The sequence below is a fragment of the Herpailurus yagouaroundi genome, unplaced genomic scaffold (genome assembly GCF_014898765.1).
Source record: "Herpailurus yagouaroundi ecotype Mexico unplaced genomic scaffold, PumYag 29, whole genome shotgun sequence".
Classification (NCBI taxonomy): Eukaryota; Metazoa; Chordata; class Mammalia; order Carnivora; family Felidae; genus Herpailurus; species Herpailurus yagouaroundi.
In genome coordinates, this window is record NW_024412377.1 from 104,032,117 (window position 1) to 104,054,414 (window position 22,298).

The 22,298-nt window shown below is 38.3% G+C and overlaps 1 protein-coding gene across 4 annotated transcripts in view; it reads right to left on the reverse strand.

Moving 5' to 3' along the window:
* Positions 1–187: 187 nt before the first annotated feature.
* Positions 188–22,298, reverse strand: part of RAD17 (RAD17 checkpoint clamp loader component) — a 39,894-nt gene continuing 17,783 nt past the window's right edge. For all 4 annotated transcript variants that reach the window (XM_040451425.1, XM_040451440.1, XM_040451432.1 and 1 more), the window contains 8 exons: positions 17,303–17,414; positions 12,961–13,146; positions 10,984–11,069; positions 10,718–10,864; positions 9,074–9,223; positions 7,142–7,262; positions 3,031–3,088; positions 188–961 (listed from right to left, as the gene is read on the reverse strand). In XM_040451425.1, coding sequence (XP_040307359.1) covers positions 697–961; positions 3,031–3,088; positions 7,142–7,262; positions 9,074–9,223; positions 10,718–10,864; positions 10,984–11,069; positions 12,961–13,146; positions 17,303–17,414 — 1,125 coding nt within the window. In that variant the 3' untranslated portion in view covers positions 188–696. The remainder of the gene's footprint in view (positions 962–3,030; positions 3,089–7,141; positions 7,263–9,073; positions 9,224–10,717; positions 10,865–10,983; positions 11,070–12,960; positions 13,147–17,302; positions 17,415–22,298) is intronic.

The window sequence follows — 22,298 nt, forward strand, 5'->3', positions numbered from 1 at the left end:
CGCGCATGCGCATACATGGCTTGGAAAGGTAGTGAAGGTGAGATTCACCGACCTCCAGAGTTCTCTTTGCAAGGTTCTCTTACTTTTCTGAAAAGTGTTAACAATGGATAAAGGAGATTCATGTATTATGCCCAATGATACCTTGCCGACAATACATGTTAGGAAATACTAAAAGAGGAAACGAAAAGAAATTCAACATTTTAATTTTGATATAAATTACTTTCCATAAAGTATCTAAAATAGTCCAGTGTACAGCATATAAAAATGGTATTTGAGAAGTTAGAGACCATAGAGAAACTGTGGATAAGGCACAAAGTTTATTTACACTTATCATTGCATACTAAACTTTTATAATTTGTATTTACAGCCCCATCAAGTTTTAATAGTCAGAATCATTCCTTCACATTGTTTGATATTTGGCATAATGTTCAAACACACTTCATACACACTGACCTACTCCCAGCACCACTCACAAGACTCAATAAATACTAGAGAAAACAAAATTAAGGTATTATTTGAAGCTTGATCTTCTGTTTACTTCAAAATGACAGAGGAGTCAGTTTCTTGTGCTGAAATACTATGAGGGTGAAGAACTGAACTGTCATTCACTTGAAAAGTATATTATCTCTGTTCAGGTACCACTGAATAAAAGGAAAATGAATCTGCCAAGTAGCAATATGATTGGCAGGCTGGTTTCTATGTCCCATCGCTCTCATAGTCTTCTATGATCATCTCTTCATCTTCCAGGTCTCCCTGCGCTGAAAAGGACTGAGGCTGGCTGGCAGGCAGTTCACTCCCACTATTCTGACTCAAAGGAAGACAGCATGTTTCAGTTTCAGTGGTTTGAGTGGGTTCACCCAGAGCTTCCTCTGCAGGCTGACTTCCAGGAAGTGGGGCTTCATCTCCACTGTCAGGGTCTATCATTCCATGCTCCCTGTCTGTCAGGGCTTCCATTTTCAACCTGCCAGATTCATAATGCAGGCATCAATAATAACCAAATAAGGGGATGCCTTTAAATTACACCATGTGTGTGATGATTATGAAGCCATCTCTAGTTTTTCATCTACTTTCACTGTGCTCACTGTTTAGCCAGGCCCTTTAGCTTATTTAATGATATAAACAAAAATACAAAGGTAAATGACAAAATGTGAATAAATCATTACAACTTATAATACAAAAACTTGTAAAGAGTTCTTACAAATTAAAAAGAAAATACAGAATAGAAAAATGGGTATAAAACACGGACGACTTACATAAAAAAAGTACAAATGGTAAGTAAACAAATTGTTCAACCTAATCAATAATTTTAAAAATAATGAACTAGTACTATAATCTTTAAGATAGGCCAAGACTGACTATCTATCTATCTATCTATCTATCTATCTATCTATCTATCTACCTACCTACCTACCTACCTACCTACCTATCTTTTATTTATTTAAATAATCTTTACATCTAACATGGGGCTCAAACACACAATCTCATGATTAAGAGTTGCATGCTCTTCCAACTGAGCCAGCCAGGTGCCCCAAGTAAGTAATAAAAACCCAGAAGTGTCAAGAGTTAGGAGAAAAGAATATGCTTATACACTGTAAGGGGACATAAAATTAGCAAAATATTCTTAGGAGCAATCTGGCAATATAGAGCAAAGGCTTCAAAAAAGTGTATGACCATTGATCCAGCAACTTCATTTCTAGGAATACATCCTATGTAAATAACATTTGATGCCATTTCACATCCTTTAGGATGTCTGTTATAAAAAAATAGAAAAAAAAAAAAAAAGACTTGGCAAAGATATGTGGAAACTGAAACTCCTGAGCATTGCTAGTGGAAATGTAAAATGGTGTAACTGCTGTGGAAAATGGTAAGGAAGCTCCTTAAAAGATCAAAAACAGAATTACTACATGACCTAGGAACAGCAATGATTTAAGCTACAAGAAAAGCTGTGATAAAGTTGGAAATTAGCTAAATGTACAAAAATAAGGTGTAGGTTGGATTACAGGAAACTAGAGAACTATTAAATGTTAATATTAAATGTCAAACTAAATATTCATATTTAATATTGTCAACATGAATCAATGATAAGGTTAAATATGGTCATAATGAATGAAAGATAAAGTACTAGTCACTGTAGTAAGTAGCACTGACAAATCCTGTCTCCCAAGATAGATCAAGTAGTTGAACCAAAAAGAGCAGTTAAAAAGCCCTTTTAAACCTTTAAAAAATGCCTAAGTACAGAGGTGCCTGGATGGCTTAGTCGGTTGGGCATCTGACTCTTGATTTTGGCTCAGGTCATGATCCCAGGGTCGTGGGACTGAGCCCTGCATCAGGCTCTGAAGTTGAGAGTGGGGCCTGCTTAGGATTCTCTCTCTCTGCCCTCTTCCCCATCTGTGCTCTCTCTCTCTAAAGTAAGATAAAAAGTAAAATAAAACATTAATAAATAATTAAATGCCTGAATAATTTGATCTTACAGATAAGCTAAGAAGAAATGAAATATAGGTGTTGTGTTAATCACTGATATCAGCCCAGCAGTCATTTGCAATAAAATGAATAGCACAGATACAGATTTACCTCTCTACATCTAGGTTTTATTTGTCTGAATCTTTTAAAATAAGGAAGTTTAAAAAAGACAGTACTTTTGTGGTAGTTCCTAGTTCCTGCAGGCTTTAAACATAGGCTAATGAGCACTGGAGTGGCTCGGTCAGTTGCCCAACTTCGGCTCAGGTCATGATCTCGTTTGTGAATTCAAGCTCTGCATCAGGCTTGCTGCTGTCAGTGTAGAACCCACTTCGGATCCTCTGTCTCTCCCTGCCCCAACTCTCTCTCTCAAAAATAAATATTTTAAAAAAATATTAGGAAAAAAAATAAACTAAAAACATCTTGGGAAGAAAGGTTAAAAGAGGTTTCCAAATACGTAAGATTTGTTAACTGGAAGATTACAGATACATTTTTATTGGTTGTATACTGAATAAGTAGATAACATTCAGTGGACATTTCAGTAACAGTTCTTTGAAAATTAAAACAGCTTACCTTCCAAAGTGTCGCTTCAGAGGAAGCTTTCCAATATCTTGGATAAAAGAAATTTGAGCTGAAACAGAGATTTTAAAAAAGCTTTAAATAGACATTTCTCTGAAGGAGATATGTAAATGGCCAACAAGCAATGGATACTTAGGGCACCTAGGTGGCTCAGTTGATTGAATGTCTAACTTTTGATTTCCATTCAGGTTATGATCTCAGGATAATGAGATAGAGCCCTGCATTGGGCTCCATGCCAGGCTTGGAGCCTGCTTAAGATTCTCTTCCTCTCCCTCTACCCCTCCCCCTTGCGTGAAAGGAAGGGAGGGAGGGAGGGAGGGAGGGAGGAAGGAAGGAAGGAAGGAAGGAAGGAAGGAAGGAAGGAAAGAGAAAGCTCAAAATCACGAATCTTTTGGAAAATTCAAATCAAAACCATGGGATCCATTTCATATCTTTTAGGATGTCTGTTATAAAAAAAATTAAAAAAAAAAAAGGTTTGGTAAAGATGTATGGAAACTGAAACCCTTGGGCATTGTTGGTGGAAATGTAAAATGGTATAAATGCTGTGGAAAATGGGAAGGCAGCTCCTTAAAATTAAAAACAGAATTACTACATGATCTAGCAATTCCGCTTCTGGGTATACACCCAAAAGAACTGACAGCAGAGTCTTAAAGAGTAATTTGTATACCCATGTTAACAGCAGCATTGTTCACAATAGCTAAAAGGTGGAAGCAACTTAAGTGTCCATCAACAGATGAATGGATAAACAGAATGTGGTATATACAATGTGATATTCTTCAGCCTTAAAAAGGAAATGCTGATACATGCTATAATAAAAACTTTGATGACATGCTAGGTAAAACAAGTCAGTAACAAAAGGACAAATACTGCCTGAGTCCACTTATGTGAGGTACCTAGAGTAGTCAAATTCAGACACAGGGGCTCCTGGGTGGCTCAGTGCGTTAAGCATCTGACTTTGGGTCAGGTCATGATCTCATGGTTCATGAAATCAAGCCCTGCGTCGGGCTCTGTGCCAACAGCTCAGAGCCTGGAGCCTACTTCAGATTCTGTGTGTCCCTTTCTCTCTGCCTCTCCCCTGCTCATGCTCTCTCTCTCTCTCAAAAATAAATAAACATTAAAAAATTAAAAATAAAATTCAGAGAGAAAAGGTAGGTGGTGGACAGGGAGTAGGAGGTAGTTAGCATTTAATGTGTGTAGTTTCAATTCTGCAAAATGACAAAGTTCTAGAGATTGGTTGTACAAGGTGAATAAGCTTAACACTAGTAAACTATATACTTAAAAATGGTTTAAGATGATAAATTTTATGCTGTGAAGAAACATTTTTTTCCGGAAAATCTAACAGCAAGAGTGTGGCATTTGAACCAGGACCCACCCCTTCACTTCCTCAGCTTTAGAAAGACTTCACTCCAGGTCAGGTACGGCTAAGAACTCATAGGACTTCCTCCCTCCTGTGGCCAGCCTAGAATTCGGGACTCCCTTGCTCCAACCCTTGGCATGGAAGCTCTATCCTAGTAGCACAGCAGGCCGAGAATACTGCCTCCTCCTCTAACTGCCACTGGTCCTCACCCAAGCTCATTCATAGGGCCAGGAGGGTCCACACTAGGAGGGGCTCAGCCAAGATGATCAGAGACTACCCCCACTTGAGCGCTCACCCAGAACAGTGACTCACTACAGGGGTTCAATAGTAGATTTGAACTGGCAAAACAATCAACTTGAACAGAGACTGATAAAGATTGCACAATCAGAGAAAATGGAGTGAAAACAAATGACCAAGGTTGGCAGAAGAAAGTGGGATATCTTTAAGCACACCAACAAACACTAATGGAGGAGCAGAATAAAAGACAGAGATAGGAGCAGAAAACATATAAAGAAATAACTTCTAAAATGACACAGTAAATGGGGAAAAAGATGATAAAAACAAAAATCCAAAAAAAATTTCTTTTAAAGTAGGCTCCATGTCCATCTTGGGGCTTGAACTCATGACCCCAAAATCAAGAGTTGCATACTCTACCACCTGAGCAGCCAAGAACCCCCAGAACGTCTTATTTCTGAATGAATTTTCTACACACTTCAATGTTTGTAAATGCAACACTATGAGGGCTCATAAATATTTATTTATTTATTAATGTTTATTTATTTTTGAGAGAGCGTGCGCATGCGAGCAGGGGAGGGGCAGAGAGAGAGGGAGACAGATTCTGAAGCAGGTTCCAGGCTCAGCTGTCAGCACAGAGCCTGATGTGGGGCTTGAACTCATGAACCGCAAGATCATGACCTGAGCCAAAGTTGGACATTCAACTGACTGAGCCACCCAGGCGCCCCAATATTTACCTTTTTAAAGATACACTCCAGAACAGAATCAGGATTTTTTAAAAAACAGCTTTTCATATGGAAAAATGAATTGTGATCCTATAATCTGAATTTTTAACTAGTGGATAAATGATTTTCCAGATAATTTCAATGTAAGCTGTCTAAACCAGTATGAGTTACTGAATTGGGAAAGGTTAAAATAAACTCTGTAGTGTTAGGCTGAAAATGAATGTACTGGCGTGAACTCATGGTACACACATACATGCACAGAAAAACGTCAGGAAGAACTTACACACACACACACACACACACACACACACACACACACACATACACACACAATCTCCTAGCTTTGTTCCATTGAAAAAGAATAGACACAATGATACTCCAATACCAATGATCATACCTAGTGCCAGATTCTAAATTTTTTTTTTTTAATTTTTTTTTCAACGTATTTATTTATTTTTGGGACAGAGAGAGACAGAGCATGAGCGGGGGAGGGGCAGAGAGAGAGGGAGACACAGAATCGGAAACAGGCTCCAGGCTCCGAGCCATCAGCCCAGAGCCTGACGTGGGGCTCGAACTCACGGACCGCGAGATCGTGACCTGGCTGAAGTCGGACGCTTAACCGACTGCGCCACCCAGGCGCCCCTCTAAATTTTTTTAAGTAGGCTCTACGCCCAGCATGGGATTCAACTCAAAACCCCTAGATCAAGAGTCACACGCTCTACCTATTGAGCCAGCCAGGTGCTCCCAGATCCTAAATTCTAAATACCATTTCCACTAAGAGGAACCAGGGCTCCTTGGAATTCCTGATTCTAGTACTAGGGCAGAGAAAGTATAAAATGATCCTGGATTTCTGACATTTACAAAAAGAACATCATAGAGACCTCTCTCTTGCTCTGCTCTTTGCCATGTGAGAATACGAGAAGATGACCATCTATAAGCTAGGGAGGAGGCCTTCACCATCTGCCTGTATCTTGATTTTGGACTTCCTAGTCTGAGGAGCTGACTGAATACTAATTTATAACATATGGAGTGCTATCCATGGTAAGTGATATATGCCAATTAAAGCATATGCCTAATATTTGCTATGCACAGAAAAACGTCAGGAAGAACTTACACCAATCTTTCAAAAGAAATTACCTGTGGTTATTAGTTTTTCTTTTTATTAACTTCTATTATTATTTGAATTCTTTCTTCCTTTCCAAATCTGAAACATGTTAATTTTGGATCAAAAAATAATGGAAAAAAAATTTAGTCTCACTAGATTGTAGCAATGAGTTGACTTTAAAAAGATAAGGTTATAAAACACTACTTTTGGGGGCGCCTGGGTGGCTCAGTCGGTTGAGTGTCCAACTTGATGTCGGCTCAGGTTATGATACCAGGGTCATGGGATCAAGTCCCATGTGGGGCTCCATACTGAGCATGGAGCCTGCTTAAGATTATCTCTCTTTCGGGGCATGTGAGTGGCTCAGTCGGCTAGGCATCCAACTTTGGCTCAGGTCATGATCTCACGGTTCATGAGTTCGAGCCCCACGTCAGGCTCTGTGCTGACAGCTCAGAGGCTGGAGCCTGCTTCAGATTCTGTGTCTCCCTCTGTCTGCCCCTCCCCTGCTTGCATTCTGTCTCTCGCATTGTCTCAAAAATAAATAAACATTAAAAAAAAAAATTTAATATGTCTCTCTTTCTCCCCCTTTGCCCCACTCGCGCTTGCTCGCTTTCTCTCTCTCTCTCTCTCTCAAATTAACAAAACAAAACATTACTTCTTGGATTAAACAAAAACCCATGTTATTACCTGGATTTCTCATTGGAATGGTTAGCAAAGCAAGGTATGGCAACAGCTGAGTTTGGAGGCATAAAGCTGGTAAGCAGAAGTCAGAAAAAAGAGCTTTTGCTGCCAGGCAGTTTTCCCGAAACTGTATAGAAGTGGGGGGAACATGAAATGAAAAATAAAATTTAAAAAAATGGAGATGTATTCCTAGACAAATGAAGTTTACTGTATCACAAAGTGTGTTTATACATACCAGAAACATACTTTTAAGAGTTTACCTAATTAGTTTTTTATAATTGTTCTAGCCTTATCTAATTAAGCATTTTACCTATAGAACTATTTCATATTTGACATAACAGCAACAAGAATTTTTTAAGAGACTTAAGGTAGAAGGAAAATAAACCTTAAAAATCAAAGGAATTCTGTTTATGAGCATACATCACAAATTATGTGAGGATACTGTTCTCAATTAAAGAATTAATATTCTTAGTTAACACGGTACAATGCTAGGCTGATAAGGAGACAAGTACAATCTGCCTTCAAAGAGCTTACGGTTTTACAAACAATTCATATGTAACTATACGGCAAAATTAATATAAGTGCTATAAATAGCAAAGCAAGTCAATAAGGGATACAAATTCATTACAAGTCATGAAATTCCCCAAGAAATCTTTGGAAAAAATGTCTTAGGTAATGAATTACAGGCTCCTATTTAGCCATATGATTTAAGAACTGGAAGATATGTGGGGCACCTGGGTGGCTCAGTCAGTTAAGCATCTGACTTCGGCTCAGGGCATGATCTCATGGTTCGTGGGTTCAAGCCGCGCATCGGGCTCTGTGCTGACAACTCAGAGCCTGGAGCCTGTTTCAGATTCTGTGTCTCCCTCTCTCTCTGCCCCTCCCCGACTCTCGCTCAGTCTCCCTCTGTCTCAAAAATAAATAAACATTAAAAAAATTTTTTTTTAAAAAGAACTGGAAGATATCTTAGAGATGATGCAGTTCCGCGTCACAAATTCAGATGCTCTAGGAGACAGGCAGGTACATAAATCAGTGCAGTGAAGCAGCTGGGGAAGGTACCCATCACTCCCATCTTCAAAGGGGAGATGCTATTTGGCTCGGCCAGATTGTTGCCATGTAAAAATATAGGCCAGTGCTGCCTTACTTTGCATTTATTTCAGGAGAGTCCAGACATTCTGAGCCAGAAATCCATATCTGAGTTTTAATTATTATACTCATTTTTAAAGACTGGAAATTCGTGAAAAAAAAATCTCTGTGTGTAGTATTCAACTGTGGGACCACCTATTTTTAACTTCTAATTCAATCCAATGCATTTAAAGCTGTGGAAATGAAGTATACATTAGGTAAAATAATCTGTCCAGATGGTTAGAAGCAATCCCAGGATTGCTTTCCTTTCTTTCTTTTCTTTTCTCTTTTTTTTCTTTTTTCTTTCCTCCTTCCTTCCTTCCTTCCTTCCTTCCTTCCTTCCTTCCTTCCTTTCTCTTTCTTTCTTTCTTTCTTTCTTTCTTTCTTTCTTTCTTTCTTTCATCTCTAGACTCAATGTGGGGCTTGAACTCACAATTCTGAGATGAAGAGTCTCATGCTCTTCAAAACGAGTCAGCCAGATGCCCCTATTTTCAATTAAAATTAAAAAATAATTATAATGATACTTTGAATTCACTACTAGTCAACTAATAAATAAAATATAAGTTTTCAAAATTTGAGTGCTTTTTTTCCTTAAAAATAATGACTGGGTATTCAAGAAGAGTGTCCTTTTTATGTCTTAATGTAATTTGAAGAAAATTGTGGGAATTAACAACTATTTTTTACTACTACTAAGACACTTTTTCAAAACTAAAAAAAAAAGTAACAGCTTCATTGGGATATAATTCACATGCCATAAAGTTTACCTACTAAAAGTACACAATTCTTTTTTTTTTTTTTTTTTTTTTTTTTTACCTTTTTACTTATGAAAAACCACTGAGGCTTGTGCAAGGGTCGAAAACCTGATACTCCTCCTTGGCAATGAGCAAATCCTCGTGCTGTATTGGAATGCATCACACCCCTCGTAGCTATGGATGTAGTATATTGCCTGAGTAAGGAGCGTATCTAAAAAAGGAGACAAAATGTAAAATAATGAAAATGAGAGGTTTATAAAGTAGTGCTATTCATCTTGCTGATGCCAAAAAAACCACCAACCATATTTATTTAGTGTTCTCTTTTTCCAACATTACCACAACCCTGAAAATAATGAGCTACAAAATTACCTAAATCAAATTCAACTGAGACATAACAATCAACCACTATGTGTGAACTATGGATCTTGGATATGGGTGTTGAAAATAACTTAAAATACATTTTGAGACAACGGGGGAAATCGAAATAATGACAATATGTTACTGAATTAATGTTAGTTTTCTTTTTTTTAATTTTTTTAAATATTTATTTATTTGGGGGAGACAGAGCATGAGCAGAGGTGGGGAGAGGGAGAGGGACATACAGAATCTGAAGCAGGCTCCAGACTCTGAACTGCTTGTGAGCACAGAGCCTGATGCAGGGCTCAAATTCACGAACTGTAAGAACATGACCTGAGCTGAAGTCAGATGCTCAACCAACTGAGCCACCCAGGGACCCCAATGTTAGTTTTCTTAAGTGTGATAAATGCCATTATGGTTATAATAGGGCAAGGTCCTTACACATGGATAAGTATTAAGTGACATGATGTTTGCAATTACTTTCCAAATGTTGGGCCAAAACAAGTATATAAACACATAGAGATTAAGCAAATATAGCAAAATGTGAAAAATTGGTGAACAAAAGCTAAGGGTATATAGGCATTCATCATACTATTCTTCCATTAGTCTATAGGTTAGAAAGTTTTAAAATAAAAAATATAAGAAAAATTAAGCAAACACAACTGCTGAATAATGAAACTCTAAATACAGAAACCATATCATACATGTTTTTCACTGTATCTTTTCCAATTTTAATTATTAATACTATTTCAAATTTATAACAGAAATATTAACATATTAAAACAATGTTGTCCAGAAGAACTTTCTGTAACAAAAGCATTTTGTATCTAGCTGTTTAACATAGTGGTACTAGCCACATGCAGCTATGGAATGCTGGAAATGTGGCCAGTGTGACTGAGGAACTGAATTTTAAATTAAGTTAAATTTAACCTAATGTAAATAGCCATATGTGGCTAGTGGCTATTACATTGATCAGAGCTGTGTTAAAATGTTAAGAAAAAATATAAATTTTATAGTGAATAATTTGAAAGTTATGAAAAAATTGTTTAAAAAAGTAAAAGAAAGTATAAAAAACACACTTCTTCACTATCTACTTTTCAATGGTTGTCAAAATTTCTGAATATATTAGTTTTATAATCAGAAAATAACTTCAGAAAAAATTAGTGTTATATTATCACCAAAAAAATCAGAGTAACCGGTGTCATTAGAAGCACTGAGTTGGATTAAATAATTTTATCATTGTTATTAAGAAGTTACATAAGATGTCCAATAATGAGGAATAAAAGCAAGCTTTCTCCATTTGGAGGAAACATTCATAAACAAAAATGGTTAAGTCAAATGGTCTTACATTCCAGTCACCGCTGAGGATATCTGCAAAACTCAGAAATTCACTGGCTCTCATAACATCATCTACTTCCACGAAGAAATCTAAGTAGTTTTGGTGAAGATATAAATTAAATAACTCTCCTGGCATATGTGACATTTCTACTACTTCCTATAAAAAGAAGCATACACATATTATTTTGGTGAAAATTCTGTGGTTAAACGGACATTTCCATAAATGTAACTAATATATATCCTGGAAAAAGTAGTATATGTTATGAAAGACTTTACCTCAGGTTGAACAAGTAAGGTATCCCTTTCATACTCTGATAAATGTGAAGGCAACCGGGGGGAATCTAATTCTGTTAAAGATGCTCCTATAAAAAAAAAATTCTGGAATTATTAAAAATAACATCACCTTAAAGTTATACAGAACCACTCATTTGAAGATTTTTTCCAATACTTTAGGCACATGATACCAAACATACTAAATAAGATATTAAAAATAAAAACAAAGCAACTGGAGACCTATGTAAGTTGCCTCACTACTACAGCGCCTTGCTACTATATGTATATAGTTGGTAGCCTCACTATCACTATTCTTAAGAACTCAAATTAGAATTCTGACGCCTGGATTATGGCTTTTCTAGTATTAAAATATTCCAGTTCTCAAAGCACTCTGCATTTCACCTTTTCAGTTCTGAGTTGCTTTCTTTTGATCCTCATTCTCAATATAAAGATCTTTACTGTTTTATTTACGATGTAGGATGAGGTTGCTTTCTGCACAAGAGAACACAGACCCTGTTCCCTGATGCAGGAAGCTGCAAATGAATGTTAAGAAGGAAAAGAAAGTGTAGAAGGGAAAGTATCAGTGGGAATAGGCACTGAGGTTCAGAGGTAAGAGGATCCAAGGACAGAGGGTGTCTTCATTTCCACCTAAGTGATGCCAGGTTCATCTTCAGGTGGCATGAAATTTTCCATTTAGAAATCTCAAATTTTCAACCACCTGGAAAGAAGAAAGTGAGAGGTAATAGCCTAAAACAAGAAGGATGCCTGGAGTGAGGAGAGAATGAAGCAGAAATACAGAAAGACAACAGAAGACAAAGAGGCAAGGAGGTAAGAAGATGGAAAACAGGTATAAGAGGCACTCAGTGTTATAGAAAGATAAAAACAGTGGTTTAAGACAACTGGGCTTTTGGCAACCAGAAAAAAATCTCAGATAATAACAGGCATGATAAACACAAAGCTTAAATGAATGTCTGTTCACATACTACTTGTGACCCACTGAAGCAGTTAATTTACACGAGATTTGAACATCTGAGAGAAAATTGAAGCCATTGTACACAAAGGACTTTTTTCAATAGTCCATTATGATTATTTACTTTGTGGTATAACATATAAAACTATTATAAACTATGGCAGGGGCACCTGGGTGTCTCAGTCAGTTGAGGGTCCGACTTTGGCTCAGGTCATGATCTCATGGTTCATGAGTTCGAGCCCCGCGACGGGCTCTGGGCTGAAAGGTCAGAGCCTGGAGCCTGCTTCAGATTCTGTGTCTCCCTCTCTCTGCCCCGCCCCTGCTTGTACTCTATCTCTCTCTCAAAAATAAACATTAAAAAAAAATTTATAAACTATGGCAACAGTTTCCCTCAAAATTTTGTATGAATTACTTTAATCTACATAAAAGCAGGTCAGATCCCACCCCCCCACCCCCAATCCTAATTCTCTTCCTTCAGGATCAGCTAAGAAGTGATATTTTCTACATAAGAAATAGAAGTTTGGGATTTTATTGAAAAGAGAGGCAATTTGGTAGCTGGGTGATGGGTGATGCAGATGGAGGGTCGGAGGGGAACCAGGCATCAAATACAGAAAAGGGCGATGGAACATCTCTGGTTGTGGAGAGAGCAGCTAGTGAAGAGAAATGTAAGGAGATCCAAAGAAGCCTGACGCTACCTGACAACTTGTCTAGGGTTCTGGTGTTGGGCTACCAACATGTGCCACTAAAATTCTAGAGGAACTGATACATAGTTTACCTTCAGCAAACTATAATTTTAAAGATTTACAGACAGTAGTTTTTACATTTAATCCCATCCACAGTCCAAAAATACTGTACCTAAATACATTTACCTACTGTGTCTTAGGCCTTGCCAAACAGTGTCAGACCTGGCCCTAACTGCCAAATACATGACATTTTCAAAAACTGGTATTTTATTTCTGTTGTAGGACGAATACCTAACAGATTTTTAATAAAATGTAAGATCTTCTTACTTTTACAATATAGTATTTTCCCCAAAGCTCTGAAGAGAAAGAGTGAAACATCTTTGCCACCAATAGCTTGGACCTCCTGGTTTTCAAAAACCCTATCTGTTTTTTTTGTTCGTTTTGATTTTGACAGCGCAGCATCTGATTTTAATGAAGATGTTCCTTTTTTCCTTGGCCAAAAACTGTTTTCTCCTAAATAACATACACACAAGAAACAACATTGGAAATAAAATTAAAATATGAAAAACAAAACTGAGAACATTTTAGGTACAGTTACACTAAATATTCTAACTAAAATATACTTTTCTAATACACAATAATGTAAAATCTGTGAACTAAGTAACAGTCCTCTTTGGGTTACTCAACTATTAAAATGAAATAAAATGTCATCTAAAAGTATCTCATGACAAAAATTTCAAATTTTCACACATTGAAATGACACTAATACAGGCCTATCATCTTGATTTCTCACAGTACTGCCTGTGCAAGGTCCTATTCTTGGTTCATGATATGTACTAACCAATTTAATCCTCAAAACACTTGAGATTAGGAGAGAACTACTATTATACGCATTGAAGATAGGACATATAGGGGCGCCTGGGTGGCTCAGTCGGTTAAGCCTCCGACCTCAGCTCAGGTCATGATCTTGTGGTCCATGAGTTCTAGCCCCACGTCGGGCTCTGTGATGACAGCTCGGAGCTTGGAGCCTGCTTCGGATTCTGTGTCTCCCTCTCTCTGTCCCTCCCCTGCTCGTGCTCTGTCTTGCTCGGTCTCTCAAAAATAAATAAATGTTAAAAAAGAAAAAAAAAAGATAGGACATATAAAGAGTTTAAGTTACTAGCTTGAGGTCATCATCTGGTAAGTGATTTGAAACCAGGCAGTATGGTTCTGCAGTGGATGCTTAACATTGATTTGGGCAGTCTTCAATTTACGAATATGCCTGTGTTGAAATTTCATTGGTAAATCTGTTCAAAACTCAGAATGCATCACTTAAGAAACGTAGCCTGATAGACACTTCTCTAAAGAAGACATCCGGATGGCCAACAGGCACATGAAAAGATGTTCAGCGTCGCTCCTCATCAGGGAAATACAAATCAAAACCACACTCAGATATCACCTCACGCCAGTCAGAGTGGCCAAAATGAACAAATCAGGAGACTATAGATGCTGGAGAGGATGTGGAGAAACGGGAACCCTCTTGCACTGTTGGTGGGAATGCAAATTGGTGCAGCCGCTCTGGAAAGCAGTGTGGAGGTTCCTCAGAAAATTAAAAATAGACCTACCCTATGACCCAGCAGTAGCACTGCCAGGAATTTACCCAAGGGATACAGGAGTGCTGATGCAGAGGGGCACTTGTACTCCAATGTTCATAGCAGCACTCTCAACAATAGCCAAATTATGGAAAGAGCCTAAATGTCCATCAACTGATGAATGGATAAAGAAATTGTGGTTTATATACACTATGGAATACTACGTGGCAATGAGAAAAAATGAAATATGGCCTTTTGTAGCAATGTGGATGGAACTGGAGAGTGTGATGCTAAGTGAAATAAGCCATACAGAGAAAGACAGATACCATATGGTTTCACTCTTATGTGGATCCTGAGAAACTTAACAGAAACCCATGGGGGAGGGGAAGGGGAAAAAAAAAAAAAGAGGTTAGAGTGGGAGAGAGCCAAAGCATAAGAGACTGTTAAAAACTGAGAACAAACTGAGGGTTGATGGGGGGTGGGGCGGGGGGGTGGGTGGGTGATGGGTATTGAGGAGGGCACCTTTTGGGATGAGCACTGGGTGTTGTATGGAAACCAATTTGACAATAAATTTCATATATTAAAAAAATAAAATAAAATAAAATAAAATAAAATAAAATAAAATAAAATAAAATCTACTAAAAAAAAAAAAAAGAAAGAAACGTAGCCTGAGGGGTGTGTAGGTGGCTCAGTTAGTTAAGCATCCAACTCTTGATATCAGCTCAAGTCAAGATTTCACAGTGGTGAGATTGAGCCTTGCATCAGCTCAGAGCCTGTCAGCACAGAGCCTGCTTGGATTCCCTCTCTCCCTCTCTCTCTGCCGCACCCCACAACCAGTGCACTCACTCTCAAAACAAATAAATAAACTTAAAAAAGAAAAAAGTAGCCTGGAAGAGCAGAAAAAACATAGGATCTGGAATTGATTTATTATTGTCTATCTCACTAGGCTGGTCAAAAATTAAATGTAAAAATATATGATTGCTCATACAGTTCCTGACCCATTCAAAAAATATTATTTTCGGGGCGCCTGGGTGGCGCAGTCGGTTAAGCCTCCGACTTCAGCCAGGTCACGATCTTGCAGTCTGTGAGTTCGAGCCCCGTGTCAGGCTCTGAGCTGATGGCCCAGAGCCTGGAGCCTGTTTCCGATTCTGTGTCTCCCTCTCTCTCTGCCCCTCCCCCATTCATGCTCTGTCTCTCTCTGTCCCAAAAAGAAATAAACGTTGAAAAAAAAAATTTAAAAAAAAATATTATTTTCTTCCCTTTAAAATTTCTGAGCTCAGAATAATAATGGTATAAATGGTAGTCAGGATCTCAAACTGGCCTACCTCAACCTTCCCAACCTGTAATTCCTAAGTGAACCTAAGCACCATTTACATTTCTACAGGAATAAGCAGAATTCTACTTTCAGTTGTATTAGGCTGCCTATTTACTTTTCTCTATTGTTATTTTGAAAAACAAAGATGTAGGGGTGCCTGGGTGGCTCAGTTGTTTGAGTCGGTTGAGTGACATTGGCTCAGGTCATGATCTCAGTTTCTGAGTTCGAGGCCTGCATTAGGCTTGCCGCTGTCAGCAAAGAGCCTGCTTCAGATCTTCTGTTCCTCTCTCTCTCTGTCCCTCCCCTGCTCCAGCTCACACTCTCAAAAATAAATAAAACATTGAAAAAAGAAATTAAAAAGAAAAGAAAAACTGAGATGTAAACTAATGAACAGGCTACACTTGTAGGTAGATACTAGGATTTCAGGTGGACTGAGAGCTCCAAAGATGCCTTTTAAATTTTCAAGGTCAATTCCTCAATGTGGTGACTTATTAAATGTCTTCTGATGAAAGACCATGCACAATAAATCATGTACTATCTCTCTTTTTTTTTTTCTTTAGACTGAGCCGGGGAGGGGCAAAGAGAGAGAGAGGGAGAGAGAATCCAAAGCAGGCTCCGCACAGCCTGACAAAGGGCTCAAACTCACGAACCAAACCGTGAGATCGTGACCTAAGCAAAACTCAAGAGTCAGATGCTGAACTGAATGAGCCAACCAGGTGCCCCATGTGCTATCTCTTTTAATGTAGCATGACTATGCAACCTTTTTAAAATGAAGTAAATCAATTTATTAAATGTATCTTACATAAATTAAAAATCAAAAGTAAGGGCGTCTGGGTGGCTTGGTCAGTTAGGCGTCCAACTTTGGCTCAGGTCATGATTTCATGGTTTGTGGGTTCGAGCCCCACATAGGGCTCTGTGCTGACAGCTCAGAGCCTGGAGCCTAGTCCAGATTCTGCGTCTCCCTCTCTCAGCCCTCTCCTGCTTATGCGCACGCTCTTTCTCTCTTAAAAATAAACATTAAAAAAAAATTTTAAGTAATTTAAAAATCAAAAGTAATTACTTTTGTGATCAGCACAATATTATTAAATTCATTAACAGCTGACCATTTATTGATCCCTTAATATGTATCAAGCACTGGAATAAACACTCTACAAGTGCGACCTCACTTATTCTTCACACAACTCTGTAAGAGAGGTTCTCATATAAAAGGTAAGAATATGCAAGCACAAAATGATTGTCATTTGCAAGACTAAGTCACTGGTAAATGGCAGAACAAGGAAGTCTCATCCAAATTAACTTTAAAGGGGCGCTTGGGTGGCTCAGTCGGTTGAGCGTCCAACTTCAGCTCAGGTCATGATTTTGCAGTTTGTGAGTTCAAGCCCTGTGTCGGGCTCTGTGCTGACAGCTCAGAGCCTAGAGCCTGCTTTGGATTCTATGTCTCCCTCTCTCTCTGCCCCTCCCTGGCTCACACTGTCTTTCACTCTCAAAAATAAATATTAAAATTAAAGCAAAACAAAAAAAACAATTAAAAAGTAAAGTAGTAAACCACATAAATAAATCAGGTTTTGTCTCAGGTATATGGATACATACAATGACATATTCACAGGGGTGTGTTTATTGTATGCACATGTACATACATGATTTTATGAAACAATCTCAAAAAAAATAGATGGAGATAGATATGTATCAGTTATTAAAATATATTTAGTTTGATTTCATCTCATGAACAATTGAGAGTAAGTCACCTAATATAATACTGTAAGAATTTATCTTTCATAGTTACCTTTTGAAGAAGAAAACTGGAGGCTGTTTATTGCACTTCTGATATCACCAGAACATCCTTGACAGAGCAACTCTAGGGAAGTTTTGTCAGGGACAGTAATATTTCTTCCATTCTAAAATGAAAAAATTACAGTTTAAAAAACTCTTTTCTAAAACAACCCCCCCCCCCGCCCCACCGCCCATTCTCTAAACTAAATGAAAATAAATTAGAATCGTTCAAAGCTGGAGGCTAAAAAGCTTCCTTGTTAACCACCAGTCTGCTCAGGAAGGTCAATGACTTATCATAGATTAAGGTAAATTTTCAAGAGTATAAAATAATTTTACTTGTTTATTTGGGCTAGATTGTATTTTGAGATTCTCCCCAACTATATGTACATACATATATACAAATATCACTCCCTTGTCAGGCCAAGTATAAGACCAGAAAAATTTCTTTTTCCTTCTCACCTTAAGAAACCCTAATGGTTTACTGATAACAAGACTTAAGTCGAATTCATGTGACAGCTCATATATCACCCATTTCAGATTTTGTAAAAACTGATTAAAACACAAAAAATAGTACTTTCCTATTGTCTTTGAATATATTTTTATTAATCAAAGCTGTTTCAGAAGTCTTTATGAAAAATTTACTGTTCTAGGTTAGTCTCCCCATATCCTAAACTTTGTCACAATTGTTAATATTCTAGTGAGTATTTTTCCAGACTACTTTCTGTGTAAAAATATCTCTAAGTACATAGAGAACCTAAAAGTATGTATAGACATAGTTAACTTTTTAAAGTTTTTGTTTTTTTGACAGAGAGCGAGCAACGAGCTCATGCAGGGGAGAGGCAATGAGAGAGAGGGAGAGGGAGAATCCCAAGTAGGCTCCATGCAGTATGGCACCCAATGCGGGGCTCAATCCCATGAACCATGAGATCATGACCTGAGCCAAAATCAAAAGTTGTACGCTTTGTATGACTGAGCCACGCAGGTACCCCAACATAGTTAACTTTTAAATACAAGTAGGGTCATATTACATTATTATTATTATTATTATTATTATTATCATTATCTCTGAGAGAGAGAGTGCCCAAGTGCAGGAGAGGGGCAGAAGGAGAGTGAGAATCTTAAGCAGGTTCCACGCCTGACAAAGGGCTCGATCCCACAACCCTGTGATCATGACCTGAGCCAAAATCACGAGTCAGATACTGAAATGACTGAATCACCCAGGTGCCCCTACATGTATTATTCTATAACATGACTTTTTACTTAATACCATTCTCTGCGATCTATAATAGCACCTTTAACTGTATTTCACTTTAAAAAAACATTATGAGTATATTGTAATTTACCAGTTTCCCCAATGAAGGGACATTACATGGTTTCCCATTTTTCACCACAAATTTATCTTTGTCAGCAGCACAAATATTTCTGTAAAAGGAGAGTGCCTTTGGGGCACCTGGGTGGCTCAGTCAGTTAAGCATCGGACTTCAGCTTAGGTCATGATCTTGCACTCCGCATCAGGCTCTGTGCTGACAGCTCAGAGCCTGGAGCCTGTTTCAGATTCTGTGTCAGTCCCTCTCTCTCTGATCCTCCCCCCGTTCATGCTCTGTCTTCTCTGTCTCAAAAATAAATACACGTTAAAAAAAAAAAAAAAAAGGACAGTGCCTTCGAAAGTCTAACAATTACCAATTTTATTTTTTCTACCAATGGTATACGAGAATGCCTATTTTCTCCTTCTTTGGCAATCCTTTTTGTTGATTTCTTAAATGTTTTGCAAACTGATACATGAAAAATGGTATCTGGTTTATTTTTATTTTTTTAATTTTTTTTTAACATTTATTTATTTTTGAGACAGAGAGAGACAGAGCATGAAGGGGGGGGGGGCAGAGAGAGAGGGAGACACAGAATCTGAAACAGGCTCCAGGCTCTGAGCTGTCAGCACAGAGCCCGACGCGGGGCTCGAACTCACAGACCTCGAGATCATGACCTGAGCCAAAGTCGGACGCTCAACCGACCGAGCCACCCAGGCGCCCTGGTATCTGGTTTAAATACGAATTTCTTTGGGGCACCTGGGTAGCTCGGTCGGTTAAGCATCCGACTCTTGATTTTGATTTTTAAAATTTTTTAAATGTTTTATTTTTTGAGAGAAAGCATAAGCGGGGGAGGGTCAGAAAGAGAGGGGAACAGAGGATCCAAAGTGGGCTCTATACTGATAGGCTAACAGCAGTGAGCCCAACGTGGGGCTCGAACCCACAAACCATGAGGTCGTGACCTGACCTGAAGTCAGACACTCAGCTGACTGAGCCACCTAGGTGCTCCTTGATTTTGATTTTGGCTCAAGTCATGATCTCACAACTGTGGAATCAAATCCTGTGTCAGGCTCTGAGCAGAGTGTGGGGTCTGCTTGGGATTGTCTCTCTTCCTCTCTCTCTCTGCTCCTCCCACACTCATGCTTTCTCTCTCAAAACAAATTAAAAAACATTTAAAAATATATTTAAATATTAATTTCTTTGATTACTAGTAGGGCTAAACACCTCTCATGTTTATTAGCTATTTGTAGTACTCTTGAGTATTGGCCTCTGTTCTTAACCTTTTTTTGGAGGCATTTATATATATATATATATGTATATATGCATATAATTTTATATATTCATACAATATATGTTGCATTACATGTATATATGTTACATATATAATACATACTATATTCAGGTGTTAATGCTTTATCTGTTACATAAATTGCAAATATTTTCTTCCATTCCCAGGCTTGTATTTTAACTTAGGTTATCATGCCTTCTGTCATCTCCTAAGTGCTTTTTTTTTTTTTTTAATGTTTATTTTTGAGAGAGACAGAGCATGAGCAGGGGAGGCACAGAGAGAGAGACGGAGACACAGAATCTGAAGCAGGCTCCAGGCTCTGAGCTGTCAGAACAGAGCCCGACACGGGGCTCGAACTCACGGACCATGAGATCATGACCTGAGCCGAAGTCTGATGCTTAATCAACTGAGCCACTCTGGAGCCCCTCTCCTAAGCTTTTTGAAGTAAATCCAGTGTTTTTAGGACTTCTGTTTCTTGCTTAGGAATACTTTCCTCCAAACCAAAGTCAGTATTTTTTCTTTTTCTTTTATTTTAGAGAGAGAGATGCAGGGGAGAGAGGCATGCACATGCAAGGGAGGGACAGAGGGAGGGAGAGAGGGAGAGAGGGAGAGAGGGCGAGAGAGGAGGAGAGGAGGAGAGAGGAAGGGAGAGGGAGGGGGAGGGAGAATCTGAAGTAGGCTCCACACTCAATCCAGAGCCCCATGTGGGGGGCTCCATCCCACAACCTTGGGATCATGACCTGAGCCAAAATCAAGAGTCAGGCACTCAACCAAGTGAGCCACCCAGGCACCCCAGAACTTCAGTCTACCTAAAAATTATTTTTGTGCATAGTATAAAGATGCAACCTTATGTCTTTCTATATGGATATCCAATTGTGCAAATACTACTTAATTTTTTTTTTTTTTAACATTTATTTATTTTTGAGACAGAGAGAGACAGAGCATTTACAGGGGAGGGGCAGAGAGAGAGGGAAACACAGAATCCGAAACAGGCTCCAGGCTCTGAGCTGTCAGCACAGAGCCCAACGCGGGGCTCGAACTCACGGACCATGAGATCATGACCTGAGCCGAAGTCGGCGGCTCAACCGACCGAGCCACCCAGGCGCCCCATATACTACTTAATTTTAATAGTCTCCTCTTTCTCCAGTAACGTAAAATACTACTTTCTTATACAGAAAATTGCCATTTACACATACTGATCTATTTCTGTGTTTCTTCTCATTTTATTCTTTTTTGTCTATTACTGTGCCAATATTATGCAGGTGTGATACGTATAATTTTATATTATGCTCCAATACCTACAGAGCAAGTCTCTCTTCATTATTCCTTTATAAAATTTTCTTGCTCATGCCTGTGAATTTCTCTTCCAGATTAACTTCATTTTTATTGTGTATACGTTTATTTTATTTAAAATTATTTTAAGAGTATTTCTTTTTGAAAAATTCTAGTATGGATTAGTTGCCAAAAAGGAAATATAATTTAAAATCATGATCCTTGGTAGTTGAAGGAAATACCATGGATGTTAATTACTCTGCATATACAACTGTGGTTGAAATGTGTGATCACAATTTACATACTTAATAATACAGAAAAGACTAAAGACCTTTTTTCTTATAAAAACAGAGAAACATCTATTTAAACTAAAAAAAAAACAAATAAAAAACCTAAGATATTCAACATTCTTTCTTATAACTAGGGGCACCTGGGTGGCTCAGTCGGTTGAGCATCTGACTCTTGATTTCAGCTCAGGTCATGATCCCAGAGTTCTGGGATCAAGCCCTGCGTCAGGCTCGGCACTGGTCATGGAACCTGCTTGGGATTTGGGATTCTTTCTTTCTTTCCCTCTGGGTCTCTCCCCTGCTCGAGCTCTCTAAAATAAAAATAAAACATTATTTAATAAAAAAGATGTCAACACTCTTTCTTAATTAACTGAGGTGCAGAATTCCAGAGATTAAACTCTTAATCTTCCTATAACATCATTATCATCTTTGGAGACCCCAGACAGCATCCTAACAATTGATTTTATAAAAGTTTGAAGGATTTGAAGTGTGCTGGTTATTGCTCCTGTGATGTAACGTATCAACAATAAACTCAATGTATACTAGTTTTAGGTGCACCTGGTTGATTCAGTCAGTAGAGCACGAGACTCTTGATCTCGGGCTTGTAAGTTCGAGCCCCACAATGGGTGTAGAGACAACTTAAAAAATCTTGAGGCACCTAGGTGGCTCAGTCGGTCAAGCGTCCAACTCTTGACTTTGTCTCAGGTCATAATGTCACAGATTTGTGAGATTGTACCCTGAGCAGGGAGCCTGCTTGGGAGTATCTCTCTTCCTCTCTGCCTCTCCCCCACTCACTTGTGCTCACTCACTGTCTCAAAAATAAATGAGTAAACTTAAAAAAATAAAAACTAAATTAAA